General features: G+C 44.6%; 1 protein-coding gene across 1 annotated transcript in view; it reads left to right on the top strand.

Moving 5' to 3' along the window:
• Window positions 1-1,059: 1,059 nt before the first annotated feature.
• Window positions 1,060-21,742, top strand: part of WIPF3 (WAS/WASL interacting protein family member 3) — a 38,396-nt gene continuing 17,713 nt past the window's right edge. Inside the window, exons 1-5 of the mRNA XM_030795622.1 lie at window positions 1,060-1,218; window positions 8,708-8,840; window positions 11,867-11,998; window positions 16,716-17,468; window positions 21,225-21,374. Of these exons, the coding sequence (XP_030651482.1) occupies window positions 1,060-1,218; window positions 8,708-8,840; window positions 11,867-11,998; window positions 16,716-17,468; window positions 21,225-21,374 (1,327 nt within the window). The remainder of the gene's footprint in view (window positions 1,219-8,707; window positions 8,841-11,866; window positions 11,999-16,715; window positions 17,469-21,224; window positions 21,375-21,742) is intronic.

Below are 21,742 nucleotides of genomic sequence, written 5' to 3'. Positions count from 1 at the left end.
TTTATTATTGCTATTGTCATTGTCACCGATTGCATGTTGCAGCCCTCTTGTTAATTCACTTACCCAAATGCCAAAGTCACCGCTGTGTGCACTCTAAGAAGAGAGAAGGAGCTGGGACTCTGTAAAAGATTGGTTATTTCAAATGAGAAAGAGAGGAAGGAGCCATAGGGACCTTTAAGGTTTCGAGCCTGGACGAATGGGGAGGAGCCCTTAACAGAGACCGAGGGCCAGCAGCACAGTGAGTTGGAAATAACAACAGTAATGTTATTTCATTAGTTTGCAAATTAATCTGCCAGGCGGGGGCATGTTTCTTTTTGATAGTACTTTTTGTCTAGAAGAAATAGAAGATATGAAACCTCACACTGTTCTAACTATGTATTATTTATTAGTTATTCCTGGTGCCATGCCCTTGACCCCTAGCTCTGCCCCCGCCCCCCCAGCTTTTTTTTTTTTTTTTTTTGAGTTCATGAGATTGTTCTTTCTAGGTCCAACTTAAGTTTGAAGATCAAATTTTCTCGTAATTTAAAATTTAGTCTTAAAAGCCTGAGAATATTGGCGTCATTGAAAAGGAGAGAATGGTGCAGAATTGAATTCACATCTCTAGGGACACAGTGGCCAAAGGATAAAAAGGGCGAAGACATTAGGAAGAATCAGGGCTAAAATGTGACCTCAAAAAACAGCCACTTCTCTTCCCACACCTGCGTGCTTTGTGGGAGCAGATAGATGTCAGGGGAGGCAGAGTCGAAGATCCAGGGACTAAGGTTTCTATAGAGTTCATGTCGACAAAATACTGATAGGTTGCTCACAGTTTTTTTTTAAGCTGGATTCACTGGTAAGAGAAAGTGGAGTGGCTTAGTTTTGCGCTCAAAAAATAAGAAGCAAGACCAATATGTAGAAGCTATAATACTGGGCAAGATATGAGCAGTGCTGTAGAGAATTAAAAACGATGTGCCTTGGCAGTGGAAAAGCAGATCACACAAGGAAAAGTTTAGTTGAGAAAGTTGAAAAAATACATTTTCTAAAGTAAACTGTATTTGGTGTCAAGAGCTTCACGGGGAGATGAAAGGTTTGGCAGATACGGCAGAGTGGGGTGTGGGGCATCCCCAGAAGAGGAGGTGGCCTGAGCACGGGCTTGGAAGTGGGAAAGAAGAGACACGGGATAAACCCAGAGCAGCTGAAATGAGGCTCCAACTGGCCAAGGAAAGATATCTTGGGACAGTATGGCTGAATTCCTTGATTCGATAGAGACTAATGGGTCACTGAAGCATTTTGAGAAGAGGAGTCAATTAGCCCTTTAAAAATGATTAATTGAAGGCTGTCTCAAAGAGAGATGAGAGTCCAGTTTTGGAGACCAGCTAGGAGGCTCTGGGTCTAGAGAATAAATAATGAGAAGTGTATATATATATGCACATACACAGATATATTAAATATATGTACATATATGTGTGTATATACACACATATATACAGTGATGCATCGATTAACAAAGGGGATATATTCTGAAGCATCTGCATTGTTAGGTGATTTTGTCATCATGTGAACATCATAGAGTGCACTCACACAAACCTGGATGGTAGAGCCTACTGCACACCTAGTTTATGTGGTATGGCCTGTTGCTCTAGGCTACAAACCTGTATGGAATGTTACTGTACTGAATGAATCCTGTAGGCAACTGTAACGCAATGGTAAATATTTGTGTATCTAACCATATCTAAACATAGGAAAGGTACAGTAACAATATGGTATTATACTGTTATAGGACCACCGTCGTATGTGTGGGGCATTACTGACTGATACATCATTATGCAGAGAATGTGCACACACGCACATGTATGTACATACACCCCCCAAGCACAACATCCTGGCAATCTTACCCATATTGCATCCCCACTCTTTTTTTTTTTCGTTTTCTGAGATGGAGTTTCACTCTTGTTGCCCAGACTGGAGTGCAATGGCGCAATTTTGGCTCACTGCAACCTCTGCTCCAGGTTCAAGAAATTCTCCTGCCTCAGCCTCCCAAGTAGCTGGGATTACAGGCATGTGCCACCACACTTGGCTAATTTTGTATTTTTAGTGGAGACTGGGTTTCTCCATGTTGGTCAGGCTGGTGTCGAACTCCCAACCTCAGGTGATTCACCCGCCTCGGCCTCCCAAAGTGCTAGGATTACAGGCGTGAGCCACTGCGCCCCACCTGTATCCCCACTCTTAACACCATGCCTAGCACAGAGTTAGCACTCAAATCTTAAATAATATTGAGTTACATTAATATTCAACGGGTTTGCTTTACTGATTTCTATTTGCCATCTTTTCAAGCCCCTTCTTTCCAGCAGTTTCTGTGAACTACTTTTATCAGTTAAAGTAACCATCATGTGCATTTAAAGACATGTTTTTGTCTAGTGTCTGATCCACCATTTATATGTTTAATGTCCTTCTGAATTGCTAGTTATGGAGTAGTTGAGTCTCTAATCCCTGCCTCTGAAATCCGTCTGTATCTGCCCAATTTACACGTGTCCCAAATCTCTCTTTCTCCATGTTTCTTTCTACTCTTTCCATCCCTAACATTTATTCTTATATTTTTCTGATTATTCCCTACTAAAGAGACTTAGAATTAATACTGGAATCAAAATTCTCATCGTTGCTAAAAATTAGTACTACAGTATATTGCCAGATGTGCAGTTTGTAGTTAGGAAGGGATTGGCACACAGTGGAACTGCTTGAATAACACTGGTTTGGGTAGGAAAAAGCTGGCATTTATACATAAGCTCATGGTACCCTGTGGAAATCTGGGCAAGCTCAGCAGGCAATACTAATGAGGCCTCTGATTTTCTTCCACTGGGTGAGATGGAAAGTCATTGTAGATTTTTAGTGGAATAACATGATCTGGGTAGTAGATGCTCTGCTAAGGGTAAGCCTGTTGCTCTAGGAACACAGATAGGGATCTTCATCTGGCCTTCCAGGATCAAGAGGCCTCTTGGGAGACAGCCAAGAGACAAGTGTAAAAAGAGCAGAGATCAGCTCAAGCCAAGTTCTGGAGGTGAGCACCAGCATGGAAGGCTCAAGGAGTGGAAAGTCCGGGCTGGTCACTAAGGGCCTTATGCAACGTGAGGGGATTTGAATCCTCAGGATTCAATTCAAATGGATCCAGCAAAGAATGACAGAATTAGTGATACATCTTTTATAAAGATGACTCTGGCTGCTGTGTGGAGGAGGGCAAGGAGACATGAAAACCACATAAGGGAATCCAGAGGTGATGCATGCCTGCAGTAAGGCATCATGGCAGCGATGGAGAAGAGGTGACAGATTTCTGAGAAATCAGGAAAAACAACAGGAGTTTGCAATGGACTGGCTGTTAAGAATAAGGAAAAGGGATGAGTATCAGGTGACCTTTACATCCCTAAGCAAGGAGGAGACAGCCACAGATAGTAACCAAGTCATGAAAGTGGATGAGATAACCTTGATGGGTATGCTTGTTTTATGGGTGTAAAGAACAGGACCAGACTCATAGCTCACAGCCTCAACAAATACCCCCTCATTCTGCTTTACCTCCAAGGAAGCAAAGGGGCACAGGGTGAATCAGCTCTGTACTACAGGTAAGAGTCACAGGTCTGAACACAGTATTGTTTAAGATATCAGATCTTGGCCAACATGGCAGAACCCCATCTCTACTAACGATACAAAAATTAGCTGGGCATGGTGGTGCGCACCTGTAATCCCAGCTACTGTGGAGGCTGAGGCAGAAGAATTGCTTGAACCTGGGAGGGGGAGATTGCAGTGAGCCAAGATCATGCCACTGCACTCCAGCCTGGGCAACAGAGTGACACTCCGTCTCAAAAAAAAAAAAAAAAAAAATCAAAAATCAAAAATCAGGCTTTAGAAAAGAAGGTTAGCAGGTGTGTTCTTTTTGAGCATGGATTGGAATTGGATATTTGGGTTTCTAAAAATGAGACTTGGAACTGTTAGATCTCAATGTACCTCATTCTAGAACAACTTGACTTAGGCACATATGGGGTGCAGGGAACATTGTGTCAGACCTGACAGGAGAAAGTTAGTTTTTTAAGCAAATATCTCATTTCTCTCTTTTGGATTCCAGGTTCTCTGTGTTCTCCTACATAAAGATGGCAACAGTAGAAGGGAGACATTGCCATTCTGGCTGTCCTTGGGATTCAGACTTGGTAATGAACTGCAAATACCCTGGCTGCTGACGCCTGTCTGCCCCCAAGTTTTAGGAGACAGGCATAGGCTGAGGGCTGGGGTGATGAGCAGGCTTGTATGCCTGGAAACCTGTGCACTAATTTTAGGTTCAATGGCCACATTGGAGAAGCTACTTTTAGGAGACTGCAAGGCTGAAATTGTATTAAATTGTATTAAAATGATAGGGTTTGGACCCTTGTTGAGAGAAATGACCCGCTAGATTAGAATCGACCAGCTAAGGTTTTTATTAGTATTTTTCACAATTACGAGTATTGGAAAGGTGAGGATGACATATGGTGACAGGGTGACAAATAGCAGGAGATATGCATGTCAAAGTTTTGATCTGGGCTGGACTGTCATCTCCCTTCCCCAGACTATGCCGTAAGGGAGCTGACTCATTTGTTGGAATGACAAATGGACATGCGAAAGCTTTTATAATGTATCAAGGTGAGAGAAAAGGCCCCTCCGTATTTTTTTATTCTATCCTTGCCTTTGTTAGGACTGTTGTTCAATTTTTGTATTTCTAATCTCACAGGCACTCTTCAGGTTTTCATCCTTTATAACCAAGGGGATGAGCTAAGGTGCACGTCTATTCTATGATGGTTCATCTTTTGGGGATTCTGGGCTATCTCTTTTGAAGCTTGCTATAGAACTGAGTCAACAAAAGCTTTGTGTGATACCCAACAAATTGTCACTACTCAAGCACCATGTTAATGAGACAAAACAAGAGTGAACTTGGAAGTAATGTTTTGTTGGTTTCTTTTTTGTTTTGTTTTGTCTGTGTGTTTTTTAGTTTTTGGTGCATAGCTTTGCCATGGGAAAAGTGTCCAGGAATGCCTTTCTCTCCCTTGACTGTATTTTCAGTGACGTTGCCCATGATCAGGATTTGCACAACATGAAACGTTCAGTGAATATTTGAAAATCCTTTCTTTCTTGTTTCTACATCCTGTAACCACAGTAACAAGAATTCTTGAGGTGGCAGGAGGTTTTTTAAGACAGCAAATTATGATTGAATTCTTCATAAATATTGCAGGTGAAGTAGAAATGACTGGCTTTGTGTAATGTGGTCTTCAATGTGCAAATGGATATGCCCTTTTGTGCAAAACCAATTAAGTCTAAATATACTGTATATGGTCGCTTTTGCCACAAAGTTGTTAATTCCTTCCTGCCGCACAGGAGAGGAGAGGATTGGCGAACACCATATTAAGATCAGGTGAGGCTGGGCACGGTGGCTCACGCCTGTAATCCCAGCACTTTGAGAGGCCGAGGCGGGCGGATCACAAGGTCAGGAGATCGAGACCATCCTGGCTAACACGGTGAAACCCCGTCTCTACTAAAAAAAATACAAAAAATTAGCGGGCGTTGTGGCAGGCACCTGTAGTCCCACCTACTCGGGAGGCTGAGGCAGGAGAATGGCGTGAACCTGGGAGGAGGAGTTTGCAGTAAGCCGAGATCGCGCCTCTGCACTCCAGCCTGGGCGACAGACCGAGACTCCATCTCAAATAAAAAAAAAAAAGATCAGGTGAGAGAGCCCTCTAGCGGGAGATCATCAGGGCGCTCACCAGGGCCGACACTGGAGCAGAAGACAGCCGAGAAGTCAGAGAAGGAATGTTAAATTTAGCCCACAGGGTTGAACTGCACCGTGTAAATAAACACACTGTGACTGCCATGTCCTCCTGCTGACTAGGAAGATGTTTACTAACAAATCTGCCCTGTGGAATTGTCAAGAACTTATTGAGGCATGTCCAAATTTAAAATCATCATTTTAAGGACATGCAACGTTCTTCATAGCCCTCACCTGAAATGCCTGGCCTGGGCAAGGTCAAGGAGTGGGGGATACCTTTTGGTAATAAACAGTCTAAATTGGATGAGATGACCCTCCCCTCCAATCCCCAAGGGCTAGTGAGGGATGGGGTTTTCTCATCATTCCAGTTGCTTTTTTAAAGAAAAGAATGCACCATTCTCACCCTTGCCTTCCCCAAGCCTCCTCTGAGTTGGGCTGTGAATATTATTATAATTCAGTAGGTTATCTTCTTGTACCTAGAAGGAAAATTACAAAGCACGCTTTTTTCCCAAAATCCCTGACCATAATGCATACCTGAAGTTGTAATGCCAAATTCACACAAAAATTTTCATACCCTCTTAGCTACAGTTGTGATATTTCTTTGGTCCCTTATTTCTGTCATTCATTATTTATAAATAAAATGAGAGGAAACTTTAAAAATCTTAAAATTTTGCAGCTTAAAATGAACTCATGATATTAATGGTTTATATGGGGTTTTTAAAACCATATTCTATGGGAAATGCCCTGCCTTTCTAAAATAAATAAATAAATACATACATAATATCTCCAATGAATCAGGATTGAGGCTCCTTGCTCACCAATTTCTTGTTGACCATCATTCATAAGTCCCTCTCAAGGGTCCAAAAGCTTGTTTCCAGGCAACAAGAATCAGACTTTGAAGCCTATGTCCTTCAAAGCCTGCATGTTTCATAACCCACGCAGTGGAGTCCACCAGTGAAAATGTGGACTCAGCACATTTTAGCCAAAACCACAACTGCCTCTGCTTCTAGTCTGTGACACTAGAGACCCCATGAGTTTCTAGTCAGCCAACCTGGTTTGTCCTTTTTTAAACAGAAAATGGCAATAGCAAGGATTTATAAACATTATTTATACTCCAGGGACCCTCTAAGGTCACATGTCTTCCTTGAAGCCTGCTCAGCCTGAAAAACATGGTCATTTCTGGACTCTTGGTGGCCTTCCTCTCTGGGGAACCAGCATGGCTGCCCAGTCCTGTGCTGCGCGTTGCACAGTGGCTTAACTCACTATAGCGTATGCCTCTCTGCCTGGTGCATGTGTATGCCCTTAAGAGCAAAGACAGCTCTGATACCCTGGGTCTAGTTCATTCCTTCACTCACTCACTCAAGTCATTTATTCAATCATTCATACAGTAGTTATTGAGCCAGATCCAATTCTACTCTTCGGGGACATATTTTTGTGAACAAAACGGAATCTTTTTTCCTGATGTGGAGTCCTTGGGGTTAATGAACATTCAACTCATAATCACAAATGGAAATTTTCCACAGTGATAATATAAAGTTATACCCTATGATAAATGTGACAGAGGAAAAAGGAATATGGTACCCTCAGAGAAAACAGTGAATGGCCTTATTTAGATTTTGGGTCAGAAAAGGCCTCTGAATTGGTGATATTTAAGCTGAAACCCAAAGATACATGGTATCCCCGTACAGTAGGGCTAACAATTATTTCTTGCTTTGAGAAATGATCAGCCATTTCTAAGGTCACGTGGTTGGTATGAACCTTCTAACTGTGGAGAATCCTCCTGGCTGTGGCTTCCAGGGCAACGCCTTCCCTCCTTTATTTGCCACCAATCTCCCAATGTTCTTTCTGGTGTTCCCTGGCTCTAATAACCCATGGAAACCTCCACCATGTCAGCTGAGGCTACAGCTGAAGTGAAGCAGTTGTATCTCAGGGCTACTTGCAGAATTAGGACAAAACTTTTTCTTGCAAATATATTTATGACGCATTTAGCAGTCCATTAGACACTTATCCTAATAAAAGAGCATGTGTCCTTGGTAGTCAGTGTTGCAAAGTGAAAAGCACATGGCCTTTGGGATTCAGCTGATCTGGGTTTGAACCCCAGCCCTGCAGCCTCAAACAGACGATTTCTTAGTCTCAGTTTCCTCATTTGTAAGATGAGGGCAAACTCACTTTAAACGCACAAGGTCTTGTGAGGACTAATGTAACACACTCAGGCACAGAAGACAGTCACCAAACATTCATTGTAATCTTCTGCATTCTCTTTCTCCACAACTTTCTGACCTCTATGGGTCTCAGTTTCCCCTGAGCTCCCCAGTTCTCCCCTCTGCTCCATGATCACATGAAGACCACCATCCCCCATTCAAAGCCAGCTCCTAGAGCATGAATCTGCTTCCCTTAAGAGACACAATGGGCCCAGCATGAGCCACCCAGGACCCAATAGCAAGGAGGATGTGAGTACCTAAGGACTGAGCAAGACTTCAGTCCTGCTCAGGAGAACAGTCCAGGAGATGACAGGGCACAGGAGCAACTCCCATCGTCAAGTGGGGAATCAGCCAAGGATTTGGTCCAGGAGGGGACCTGGGGCACCAAGGAGGAAGATCATTCAAAACCTGAGAGCAGGGGCCAGGTACTCACGGACAGAAGCCCTGGGGTGGGGAGTGTAAGAGAGAGGAAAGAGGGGCTATGATTTAGGGTTCCCTAAGACCTCCAGGAGCTTGTGCACAAGATAGGCACTTGGGACTGGGTCATCTAAAATAAAGAGTCCCTTCTAGGTCACCAGGAAAAGAGGTGTGAGCAGGACCCAAAAGTGTCTCTCCCGTAGGTAACCTGGGATCAGCCTTGGGAATGGGACAGGGAAGACAGAGAACTGCAAGAGGAGAAACTGACAGCAGACAGGACATTTTGCTTATCTGAGAATGCTATTATAGTCAAATCCCTCTTACTCCCTTACAGGTAAGCATAGACACCTCCAGCTTGAGAAGGGCAGATCCGAAAGGCCGGAGTGCACTGTTGGCTGATATCCAGCAAGGAACTCGCCTGCGCAAAGTCACGCAGATCAACGACCGCAGTGCCCCGCAGATCGAGAGTAAGTGAGCAGCCCGGCCAGGCCTCCTGTGAGCCAAGGACAGGACAGGCATGTGAGGCACAGCCAGACACCCCTGGCTGGGGCCACAGTTGCTTCCCAGGACACATATGGAGCTATCTCAGACCTGCTCATTGGACAGGCCAAGTGGGCAAGAGAACCAGCGCTTTCCCTCCAAATCTGCAGATGGTTTAGAGCATATCTTCCATCCTTTTCATATGCTAAAAAGAACTCCGCAATGGGACAAATTTTTAAAAATTATGATAAAATACACATAACATCAAATTCATCATTTTAACCATTTTAAATTGTTCAATTGGTGCCAATTATTATATTCACAATGTTGTTGCAACAATCACCTCTATCTAGTTCCAGAACATTTACATCACCTCTAAAGGAAATCTCATACCCATTAGTAAGTCATTCCCCATTAGTCCCCGGCCCTTGCCAACCCAATCTACTTTCTGTCTCTCTGGATTTGCCTATTCTGATATTTCAAAGAAATGGAATCATGCAATATATGGCCTTTTGTGGCTGGCTTCCCTCACTTAGCATAATGTTTTCAAGCTTCATAGATGTTGGAGCATGTATCAGTACTTCACTCCTTTTATCACTGAATATTTAATTGTATGGACACACCACATTTTGTGTATTCTTTGTAGGGTAACATTTAAAGATCACTCACCTTGTGTCAACATGGTCCTCAAACTCAGTGACAGAAAGTGAAGGGCTCAACATTTTTTTAAAAATGCAAAATTTTTGTTTCACTTTTCACAAGGAGAAAGATTTATTAAGAATTCTGTTTCAGAGGGATGATATGATTGAAGCTTGCTGTCTTCTAGAATGTGACAGAGTAAATTGAGTCCTGTGCTCAGGTCAGACAACCCACATTGAGTTCTGGTTCTGCAACCAGACAAATCGGGGAGCCTCTTTGAGGCTGTTTGGTCACCTGTGAAATGGGGAGACAACACCTGGCTCCTTTTTTATTCTTGGTCAAGATAGTTAAAAGTTGAAATAATATATGCAGAACTCTTTAGTACAGATCGAGCATCCCTAATCCAAAAATCCCAAATCTGAAACTTTTTGAATGTCGACATGATGCCTCACGTGGATGATGAAGATGACGTTGTTAACCCTGAAGCAAATGTGCCTCCAGGTGACATGGTGGAAATGTATGATGTGTTTATTGAAGGACAAGAGCGGCATACATTCATAACAGAACAAGAAATGATGTCAGTTTACAAAATCAGAGAGAGGCTTCTGAGACAAAAACCATTGTTAATGAAGCAGATGACTCTGGAGGAAACATTTTTAAAAGCCAGCTAGCAGAATGCTTCCTCAACTCTAGAGGACCTACTTCCTGGTCTCTCAGTGGTTTCTGATGTTTCTTCTCACCTAAAACAATGAGATCCAATGTACAGTAACCTTTAATCAAAACACAGCATTGCAAGAGCCTGAAAGCCTGCCTTTATTTGTTGCTGCTGTTGTCTAACAGCTGATCCGGGTATTCTGGTGATACTACTGTGTTGCTTAGTTACCTTGAACACATTATTTTTTTGCTGTGTTAATGGTATGCCATATTTTTAACTGCTAAGTACTTATGTGTGAAGAAGTGTAGGAAAATGATTGCTTATTGGTAGCATAGAAATTCAGTATCAGGAATGATGGTGATGGACAAACCACAGATTGTCCACAGGGGAGGCTGAGATGGTGACACTTTTGCTTTCTGTTGGCTCCATGAACGCAAGCTTTGTTTTATGCACAAAATTATTTTAAAATATTTCATGAAATTAATATTTTATTAACTTCAGGCTATGTGTAAAGGTATATATTAAACAAATAAATTTCATGCTTAGACTTGGGTCCCATTCCCCAAGATATCGCATTATGTATACGTAAATATTTCAAAATTTAAAAAAAATCTGAAATACTTGGTCCCAATCATTTTGGATAAGGGATACTCACCCTGTAATGTAAGGTGTTATTATGTCTTCCTATGTTTTGCTATGATGTGCATGATGGTAATTCTTAAAGATAGTCCTAAAAATAGAATTATATCTCCTATCTGTAATTATAAATGTCAACACACAAGGATAGACAAATTTTTAAAGAAGTATTTTCAACATTGAGTACATTAAAAATTAGTTTCTGGTTAAACCCATGATTGAATTGGTTAAGCCTAATTAACAGGTAAATCAATTTCATTGGAACACTCACTTCCTAATCATTCTCATGAGTAAGTAATGTACAATATTAATACTCAGAATAATCTGGCCACTTTCATCCACCAGTGGGCACTGTGCCCTAATTTCTCTGTGCATATGAGCTTCAAGTTATAAATATTTTCTGCCAGGAATTCTTGTCTAAGCTGAGTATCTTCTCGTTTTCTGTAGTTGGTAATCACACATGTCTGGAAGGCTGGAGTTAGTGACACCTTTCCTCAGGGGCTCATGATCTTTCTGTTCCATAGATGAAAAGGTGCAGGGAGGCGCGAGGGGCTGGGGGCTTGAGGGCTGGAGAGACAGGAAGGAAACTGCCAAGGCACAATCATTGCAGGCTTTACCTCCTGCTTGCTGTTCTGGTCAGTGCTCTGTGGACAAGAAGTTAAAATGACTGATTGAATTAAATCTGTGGGTTTTCTTTGTCTAGTCCTCCATAGCCAAGTTGAAAATAAGAGCGGCTCTACACCTACCACATTTGGGTTTTCTAATTCAAAGGTGCTGCCAGTTGCTCTGTTAGCATCTACAAAATGGCAGTGTTCAGGTCCCTTTGTTTTGGTCACTTTTCAGGGGAGTTGGGCACAAATGGTTCTTTGGTAGGACTGGAGAGGGCAGGGCATGTGAGTCTACAGGGTATCAAGGCAGAGGGTGCTTGGGGAAGATGCTGAGTGAAAGGATGACATTGGGGGTGGGAGAATGGGAAGGCTGACAAGGGCAGTGGTAGACCAGTGTTAGACCATGGTCTGAAATGAGACCTGGCTGCTCAGCTCTGCTCTCAAGTCCTTGCCTATTTGTGTCTTCTCTATAAAGATTCTAAAGGAACCAACAAAGAAGGAGGAGGTTCTGCAAACACACGAGGCGCGAGCACACCTCCCACCCTGGGAGATCTGTTTGCTGGTGGCTTTCCTGTACTGCGACCAGCAGGCCAGCGGGATGTAGCAGGTAAGGAAGAATTCATTCTGGCTCCCTTGTGGTCTGTATCTCCTTAACCTGTGGAACCATCTGGGCAATCCACACATGTCAGTAAGCAACATGGTTTTACTTAACAGGCATGACAGAGTAGAAGATCATGTTCTTGGGACCTTAAGCACTGGAAACTTCCAAAGTACAAAATGGTTCTTAAGAAATCTTTTAATTCATCATCCTGTTTAAATTATTCCATTGTAATAGCTGAAAAATGACTTGTAATAGTGTGTAATACTTAGTGATGGCGTGATGGTAGCCCAGACTGCAAAGTGTATATAGACAGAAGGTCCAAATTGTAATAGAACTTCATAGTGACATCACTGTGGATGCATTAGCAATGCATGAGTTGTAATGATTCAGTCATCATATCAGTTAGGTACTGCTGTGTAACAAAACACCCTAAAACTTAAAAGCTTTAAACAATCGTTTTTTAGCCTACAATTCTGTGGCTTAGCAGCTTAGAGTAGTCTTGGCTGGGCTCCCTCTTGCTTCTATAAAGAACTGCAGGTTGTGTAGGTAGCTTTGCTAATCTTATATTTCTCATATTTTTCCAACCTCTGGGGCCTCAGCTATAACCACTGGCCTGACTCACCTCTATCCACATGGTCTGTCAGTATCCTGCAGGCTGTCCGGGCCTTGTTTTCATGCCAGCAGCAGGGTTCCAAGAGAGAAGATGGAAGTATAAATAAAGTCTCTTGAGGCTTAGTCTTGGAAATATTACTAGGATGTAACTTGGAAGTCTAAGAAGTATCACTTCCTACCACATTCTCTTAGCCAAAACAAGTCACAAGGATGGGGAAATAGACTTCGCCTCTTGATGAGAGGAACTGTAAAATCATATTTCAAAGATTATGGAATCAAGCATAAGTGGGTAATGAAGGCCATGTCTGTAATCAGTCTACCTCAGTGATTTTTGTTTCAGTGGGCATCAGATGTTTTGAAAGTATTGCATTAAAATTGAACAAATACAAATTTACTCTGAGAAAAAAAAACAACAACCTGTTTTTCCTATTCTTGTTCTCTTTAACCAGCAAGCTGAATAAACTCCAGGAATACCATTAATACAAGAAATACAAAGGCCCAAACATTCCTGGTATCGGATCTTCCATCGTGCGACTTTTCTAACTTTTTCAGTGGCTTCTGTGACTGTTTAATGTTATGGGATGCTTATGCTGCCTCACTCACCAATAAAAGTCCAGCAAAGAAAAAGACTCTAGGATATTTTGAGATCCAACTTGAACCTTCTCAGGGGCCATGTTCATTTCCTCATTTTTGCTGAGGGGTTAGCAGGAAAGGTAGAGCGCAAGGTCTACCTCAATAAAGACAGTGGATATTCTTCAGTGTCTTCTTCTTTTTCAAAATTCCCCAGTGCTATCAAACAATTATCCTTTGGAATGGAAGGCTTCCACCAGTTTCTCTTCATAGAAGATGGGAGAAATGGGCCCCAGTCAGGTTTTCATAGGAAGTGGCCAAAAATAGCCAGCAGGAGTCCTACTGGTCTGCTTGTCTCCAGTGGGACATAAGTGTTAGATGTTTGAGCCACTGTAATGGGGAAAACAAGAATTTATCTCTTTAGAGATGGAGGTCCATAAGGAAGTGACTAATGATGCCTGTTACAGGATGGAAACTCAAGGAGAAAGCCACCAGATAAACACATGGACTGGATACCATGTCAGGGCAAGGCAGGCCATGGCTCCGTGCTCCCAGCACTTTCCCGGCAGCCCCCTTCTCATCAGAGGAAGGGACTTGAGCCTTTGCTCCCTCTCTGATCTTCTGGCCTGCTTTTCTTGGTGGTTTATGCCGTCCCCTCCACTCACACTATCCTCGTTGCTGCTCTTCACACACTGCCACTGGGTGCTTGCACCGCCTCTCCCTTGGCCCGAAAGGCTCATCCGCAGGTGTCCACGTGGCTCAGTCTCTCCCTTCCTGCAGGTCTCTGCTCAGGTGGCAGCTGATCGAAGTGTCTGTGAGGTCTTTACTTATCATCCCATATAAAGGTTCAGTCCTATCCTTTCATTCCATATCTCCGTTTCCTCAATTTACTTTTCTTGTGTTACTTAGCACCATCTGACATATCATGTATTCACTGGTTTATCTGTTTATTGTCTGTCTTATCCATCTAAAGTTAAGCTTCATGAAGGCAGGGACTATGTTTTGTTCATTGCCATAGAAATGCCTGGTGCATGGCAGGTGCTCAGTAAATACTTGCTGAATTGCATGTGTGAATGGTAATGTGGTGGCTGACATTCATTAGGGACCACAGAACAGTGTCATGGGCTCATGGTACTTTCAGGGACCCATGAAAATATTTAAATTTCTTTTAAAATCAGAAGAAAACATATGACCTTTTAGGGTCAAAGAATGTATTTGTCTTTGTACCAATGCAGTCATGAATATAAATTTTTTTTAATGGAGAAGAGGCCCACAAAGGCAAAAGTGACCCTGGAGTCATAATGCAGCCCCTGCTTAGAGCTCCAAGGGAGTGAGAATTACAATAAGATATGATGAGTAAACATTGTTTCTGGGTTGAATAGAATATGTAATGAGACTTCCAAGGTCTTCTGGAAAACATTCAGATTTGAGGAAGAAGAAATATTTCATCTTTTGATAAACCTACAGGTTCTAAAAGCTGAATCCTTTCCTATGGGCACAGCATCCCTGATGCCCTCAAGCTGGCCTTTCCTGCCACCTCCTGGCCTCCTTTGTGTTTTCTTTGGATTTCTAGGGCTCGCGTTTCCATTGTGAAGGACAGCCTCCTCCCTTACTTCCCTCAACTCCCTCGGAGCTCTCTGTCGGCCCAGGCCTGCCTCCTCCACTTGCCTGCACTTACACCGTCAGCCCCTCTCTCCCCTGCAGTCTCACCTTCCTCCCTGAGGGGCATGAATAGAAGATGGGCAGAGATTTGCCCGCCCTCGCTTCTGCTGCGCATGTTAGGATAAAAATGAGTTTGCCCACATTTCTCATTTGGTTGGTGGCTTCATCAGCACAGGATCCCCTACTTTTAACTGACTCACTTTAAGGGTTTTGAATCTCTGAGACATGGTGTCCTCAGTTACTTAAAAGGTTTGCATAGGCTATTTAAGGGTAGGCTTCACTCTGTTTTGCAAACTTTTATTATCCCTTTCAATTTCATTCAGCCACTGGTCATGTAGGTAGGCTCTGCCTTGTTTAGGCAGCTGCCTAGGTTCTCCTCATCATCTTTTTGTGTTATGTAGAAACAGGTTTGAGAACTTCTAGGCAGGAATCCCTGAGCTGACACCTGCTAATACCATCCTCACCCTACCTTAAGAACAGCCATTCCATAATGTGGTTGGAATATTGTGGTCTAGGTGACTGCCACATTATAGCCAGAGGGGCTCATATTTGGAAAGCCAGATACCAAGGTCTTGCCTACTTAGCTTCGCCTCAGTCACCTCTGCTAGGCCGTGCTTTGATTGGCCTGGCTTTTGACATCCAGTACTTTAAGTGTATGACTTAGCTCCTGATGGGGGTAAACACACAGGAGACTCAAGTACTGCAAAGCTCAGAACCCCCAACAGGTGCTGGGGTTTCTAATCTGAAATGAAAGCTGCAGGTCCCATGCTGCAGCACCCAGGAAGTAGTGGGTGTGAGAAAACATCACTTTTCAAGTGTTGTCCATGTGTTGTCATGGTGATTATAAAATATAGGGGAAAACACCCCCCAGAATTCTTATAAAAAGAGCACTAAATCTGGAAGAAATATTTTAATCTGCCTCCTGAGTAGACAGTGACACTCCAAGGACATCTCTAAGCAGTCATTGCAGAACTTCAAGGTAGTAAACAACGAGAGGAACTTTTTCTTACTAGAGAGGGGCAGAGCGAAAAAAGGGTGAGAACTAGCAAAATGGTGCAAGGCTGTGCGGAGTATAGAGGCCCCTCCTGGGGACGTGCTCCACCCCAGTCTTCCATGAAAACCAAACGCAAATGCTTACCAAGAGCAAATCGTTGTTGTTGAATTTAAAAGAGGAATTGAATTTCCAGCTGGGGCAGATGCAATGAAGGATCTATAGGGTGAGAAAGCCAAAACCCTTTGGAATTAGCGTAAGTCTTTAGGAAAGGAGGTTTTGAACTTCCAGAGGCCATAGAACTGCGAGGTTCAAGGTCACTGGACCTGGGTTGTCAAGGGTAAATGTCTCCCTCCAGTCTTACCTTATGTATTCAGGGAATCATGAATTTTCTGCTCTCAACACAGAAACAAAGAAAGTCTTTGTTCATAAAATGCTAGGAGTGAAGAAAATCTCCCTAGCCAGGAGTGCTGGTTGGTACACTTAAGGGTCCAAATTAGAGCATAAGGGCTGATGGACCTAGCAGGTGTCAGTGAATGAGTGTGAGTGTGGCCTTGACTAGGAAGGGCAAAAGACACCCGGGCAGTCCTGGCCCTCGGCTGGGATACTAGAGGCCCAAGGCGGATGACAGCAGAGGTGGCATGGATAGGAGGGCTGGAGGCCTGACCTGGGTTTGTCATTAATGCTGACAAGGACTTTAGAGCTGATCCAGTTGGTCCTTCTGTGTGACAGCTGCGGCACCTGAGGCCTCTCAGTGGACACGTGCAGGAAAAGCCGTCTACAGTGCAGCTCACTGCGGGCAGGCTTGAGTGTCCTGAGCATCGCCCACCTGCGGGGGCTTTCTCCTTCTTTATTGCCGAGCTAACCCAGAATCTCTTTTACTTCCAGGTGGCAAGACAGGGCAGGGTCCTGGCTCCCGCGCGCCCTCTCCCAGGCTTCCCAACAAAACCATCAGCGGCCCGCTTATCCCGCCTGCCTCTCCCAGGCTAGGCAATACCTCCGAGGCGCATGGCGCTGCCAGGACAGCCCCACCTCGCCCTAACGTGCCTGCCCCGCCCCCTCCCACCCCACCCCCTCCGCCTCCACCCTTGCCCCCGCCCCTTCCCTCTTCCTCCCCCATCAAAACTCCGCTTGTGTCCCCACCTGGCCCACTGACCAAAGGGAACCTCCCTGTGGTTGCACCCCCTGTCCCCTGTGCGCCACCACCTCCACCTCCGCCACCTCCCCCAACGCCACCCCCGCTGCCCCCGGCCTCGGTTCTTAGTGATAAGGCAGTGAAGCCTCAGCTAGCTCCCTTGCACCTCCCGCCCATCCCGCCCCCGCTCCCTCTCCTCCCACCCTGTGGGTATCCCGGGCTCAAAGCGGAGCCCGTCAGCCCTGCGCAAGAAGTGCAGGAGCCTCCCGCCCCGCCGCCCCCGCCGCCTCCGCTCCCCACTTATGCTTCGTGCTCCCCGAGGGCTTCTTTGCCCGCGCCCCCTTTGCCAGGAGCTAATAACAGCAGTGAAACCCCACCCCCGCTACCCCCTAAATCCCCCAGCTTCCAGGCCCCACCGCAGAAGGCCAGTGCGCAGGCCTTGCCCGCCCCTCCTGCCCCTCCGGGCTCCCAGCCGTTCCTGCAGAAGAAGAGGCATGGCCGACCAGGTAAGGAGCGCTGCGTGGCCCAGTGCCCCTGGTGGAGCGCAATAAAATCTTGTCTTTGCATAGGACTTTAGTTTTGGAGGTATTCATTTCAGAGATGGACACCAGGGGTGAGGGAGGCAGAGACTTGCCCAAAATCATGCTGCCTGTAAGCAAGGGATCCTGGCCTTGATCTCCAGCCCTTACTAGCTCTGTGGCCCTGGGCAACCACTTGGCCTCTCTGTTCTCCCTTCTTTTCATCTGTAAAATGGGGATAGATAGCAATAGTTGCTACCTCCTGGGCTTGTTGTTAAGGATTAAGTGAGTTCTTAGGTTTGAGGTGCTTGGAACAGGGCAACAGTGAGCTTGAGAGGGATTATTTATTCTTACTACCATCCTTCCAACTCCAGATCTCCTCCCTGAGGTGGAGGGGGCGTGAGTGTGGCTTGTTTCCAGAACCAGGCCTCCTTTTATATTTGCCCGCGTTTTCCCATCTGGCTCCCAGCCAGAATCTTCACTTGCCCTCAGTAAACTGGATTCCCACTCTGCCTTAGCTTTCGCAGGTTCTCCAGCTGACTCAAGAAAACTGAGGGCCTGTATTTTGAGCCAAATATTAAAAATAATTCCTTCACATATGCAGCACAGATTATTTGAATTAAGTGTTCATTCCCCATGGCTGATTTCCTTGATCCCTCTAGTAGGAGGCTTCATTCAGTTTTAGTGCCCCTGTGAATGGAAAGTACCTCCACATGTCCACAGACACACCCACATCCACACACGCAGACACACTCAAACATATGCACACTCATAACACACACATCCACATCCACACCCCCAGCACACATATTCCTTTGTCTTTTAGAAAATCTTTTGATGCAGAAAGCTTCTTAAAAGTATTTTCTTGACTTAAAAATAATGCAAGCTTGTTGCAGAGCAAATAGAAGGAAATTCAAATTGGCCAGGTACGGATGGCTCACACCAGTAATCCCACTGCTTTGGGAGGCCCATGCATGAAGATGGCTTGAGGTCAGGAGTTCTAGGCCAGCCTGGGTAACATAGCGAAACCCCATCTCTACAGAAAATAAAAATAAAAGATTGGCTAGGCATGGTGGCAGACACCTATAGTCCCAGCTACTTGGGAGGCTAAGGCAGGAGGATCGTTTGAATCTAGGTGTTCAAGGCTGTGGTGAGCTATGATTGTGCCATTGCACTCCAGCTTGGATGACAGAGCCAGATGCTGCTGTCTCTGAGTAAATTAAGTAATTCAATCACCCATAATAACATCACCCAGAGATGAAAACTGCCATTTGGATAGGTTTCTTTAATTCTTTTTTCTGAATATATGTACATGTTTACATGGTTAATACTATTTTTAGCATACAATTTTGTGTTCTGTTTTTTATTTAATATTATATTAAAAACAATTTTATCAAATTGTTAAAATGTCTTTATAAGTATGACAATATATTCCATATTCCTCATGTTAGATATCTAAGTTGATTCCATTTTTTGTTATTATGAACAATATTGCAAGAAATACTTTTGTAGAAATTTTAATCCACGTTTTTGATATTTTTCTAAAAGTATTGGTGTCTTAAAGGGAATTCCTGGTGCAAAGAGCAAAGATATCTTTAAGCCTCTTGATTACAAGAGGTAAAGTTTTAATCATTCTCTTTTCAATTGACTGGTCACCATGAGGGCCAGCATTTGGACTGGTAAGCCCCTTCTGATATTTGTTATTTTCAAATATGTATGATGTGATGAAAAAGACAAAGCTTTTTTTTTTTTTTTTTTTTGAGACACAGTTTCACTCTGCCACCTAGGCTGGAGTGCAGTGGCAGGATCTCAGCTTACTGCAACCTTCGCCTCCCAGGTTCAAGTGATTCTCGTGCCTCAACCTTCCGAGTAGCTGGGGTTACAGGCATGCACCACCACACCTGGCTAATTTTTGTATTTTTAGTAGAGACAGGGTTTCGCCATGCTGGCCAGGCTGGTCTCGAACTCCTGACTTCAAGTGATCAGCCCACCTCGGCCTCCCAAGGTGCTGGTATTACAGGTGTGAGCCACCACGCCCGGCCAACAAAAACAAGGCTTTTGATTCAGAGGGCTATGAATTCAAATCCTGGGTTCCCCACCCACTCCTGTGGAAACTCACACCACTTAGGTTTGTTTTTTTTAATACTGAATTTTTTTTATTTGACAAACAGGCCTACTAATAACACCTTTCCCATAGGATTATTAGGAATATGAAATGAGAAATTTGCATAAAGAGTTTGCACGTAACTTCAGCTCCAGCAGCATTATTTCCTTTTTTTTTTTTTTTTTTTTTTGAGACGGAGTCTCGCTCTGTCACCCAGCCTGGAATGCAGTGGCGCAATCTCGGCTCGCTGCAAGCTCCGCCTCCTGGGTTCACGCCATTCTCCTGCCTCAGCCTCTCCGAGTAGCTGGGACTACAGGCGCCCGCCACCACACCCGGCTAATTTTTTGTATTTTTAGTAGAGACGGGGTTTCACCGTGGTCTCGATCGCCTGACCTCGTGATCCACCGGCCTTGGCCTCCCAAAGTGCTAGGATTACAAGCGTGAGCCACCGCGCCTGGCCAGCATTATTTCCTTACCACACAGTGGGGCAGCTTTCACCCAGAAGAGGGGCTGCCGTCCTTTTACTGCATGTAGGAGCAAATAAATTCCTCATAGATCCTTGTGCCCAGAATGGAAAGACCAGAAAGGGAGACGAAGTCAGTTGGGAGGAAGAAAGGAAGATGGGCAGATGCTGAAGGGACATGAGGCGCGAGGATGGTGGGTGATGACTGAGAATGCCTGCTGCAGCTGGGGCCCCTTCATCTGCTCCAGAGTAGCGAGCCCCAGGCCAGGATGGGGATTCATATCTGGCCTTCTTCTTTGCATTTTTGGATTTGAAACTTGGTTTGTCCATGTTCAAAATAAGGGCAATTTCTACTTTAGCCCAACATGGGGGGAAAAGAGAGAGGTAGTAATTGTGAACATCTTAGCACAGATAGCAATAATGTAATTGTCATCGTTTCAAGAAGCAAAGTGATGTTTGCAGTGCCACTGAAGAAATAAGCGGCAGTGGAACCCCTGCATTGGTGTGCCGGGATGTCAGATTTTGGGTTGCCAGATGAACCATACAGGAAAGTACTGGCAAAGGAGATAGCCTCTCAGGCATGATCAGAGAAGGCTGGAGGAAGTAGGTTGGATTCAAGTTCGGCCCTGGTGGGCATGTAAGATTTAGGTGGACTGGAAGGAGAAACCAGCATCTGCAGTGCTGGAGAACCAGTGTGAGCCGGGACACAGGGGCAGAACAGGCTCCTGACCACTCCCTCTTCAAGCCTCCCTCTGGGCCTCTTCTACAGGCAGCCCTTCCTGTTCTTACCACCCTCCAGTGATTCCCCTGCTTTGGGCTGTACCCGATGATGAAGGTTATCACCATCATTAATACTATTGCAGCAGCTAACATTTATTGAGGACTTACTACATGCCACTCAAATTCAACTCATTGAATCTTCTCAGTAACCCTGGGAAGTGGGTGTACTATTACTACGCCCATCTTACAGATGAGGAAACTAAAACACAAAGAGGCTATGTTACTTATCCCAACGGGAGAACTACAATTCGCTGCCAAGCAGGTTGGCTCCAGAGGTTGCCCTTTTACTCGCTATATCATATTACATCTGAAGATGGAAATGCCTAATATAACATAAGGTTATAGCATCCACCGTTCCCATCCGTGTTTCTGAATACACCATCATCTTCTCTGTAAGGGGCCGGTGGGGGAAAGCTAAATCCACCTCCAGCACCCCCTGCGAGATCACCCACCACAGAGCTTTCAAGCAAGAGCCAGCAGGCCACAGCCTGGACCCCAACACAGCAGCCTGGAGGTCAGCTGCGAAATGGAAGCCTGCACATCATTGGTAAGTGGGGTGCACCCTCTGCCAGTTTGGCTGCTGGTAGGAAAGTGATTCTCCCAATCTCTGGAGAGAGAGTTTGCTGGCCACAGTGCTGCCATATCAGGGTGCATGCTTCTTTCATGAACAGGGGCTCATTCCAGCACCAACCAGCCCATAGTTTCTGTTAAATAGGGTTCCTTTCAAGGCTTTCTGCATAGTTTCAAGGCCCACTCTCTAGCCTTCTAATTCAGATTAGAGAAAGGGAAGAAAAGCAACATTTACACTGTGTGTGTGTGCATGTGCGTGTGTGTGTGTGTGTGTGTCTATGGAGAAATCAATGCACAAGCCTGAAAGAGTAGAATGATATGGATAAGGAGAAAGAATACATAGAA

Source organism: Nomascus leucogenys, chromosome 17 (genome assembly GCF_006542625.1).
Source record: "Nomascus leucogenys isolate Asia chromosome 17, Asia_NLE_v1, whole genome shotgun sequence".
NCBI lineage: Eukaryota > Metazoa > Chordata > Mammalia > Primates > Hylobatidae > Nomascus > Nomascus leucogenys.
Note: the sequence above shows the minus strand (reverse complement) of the source record. Positions and strands in the feature narration are given on the sequence as shown.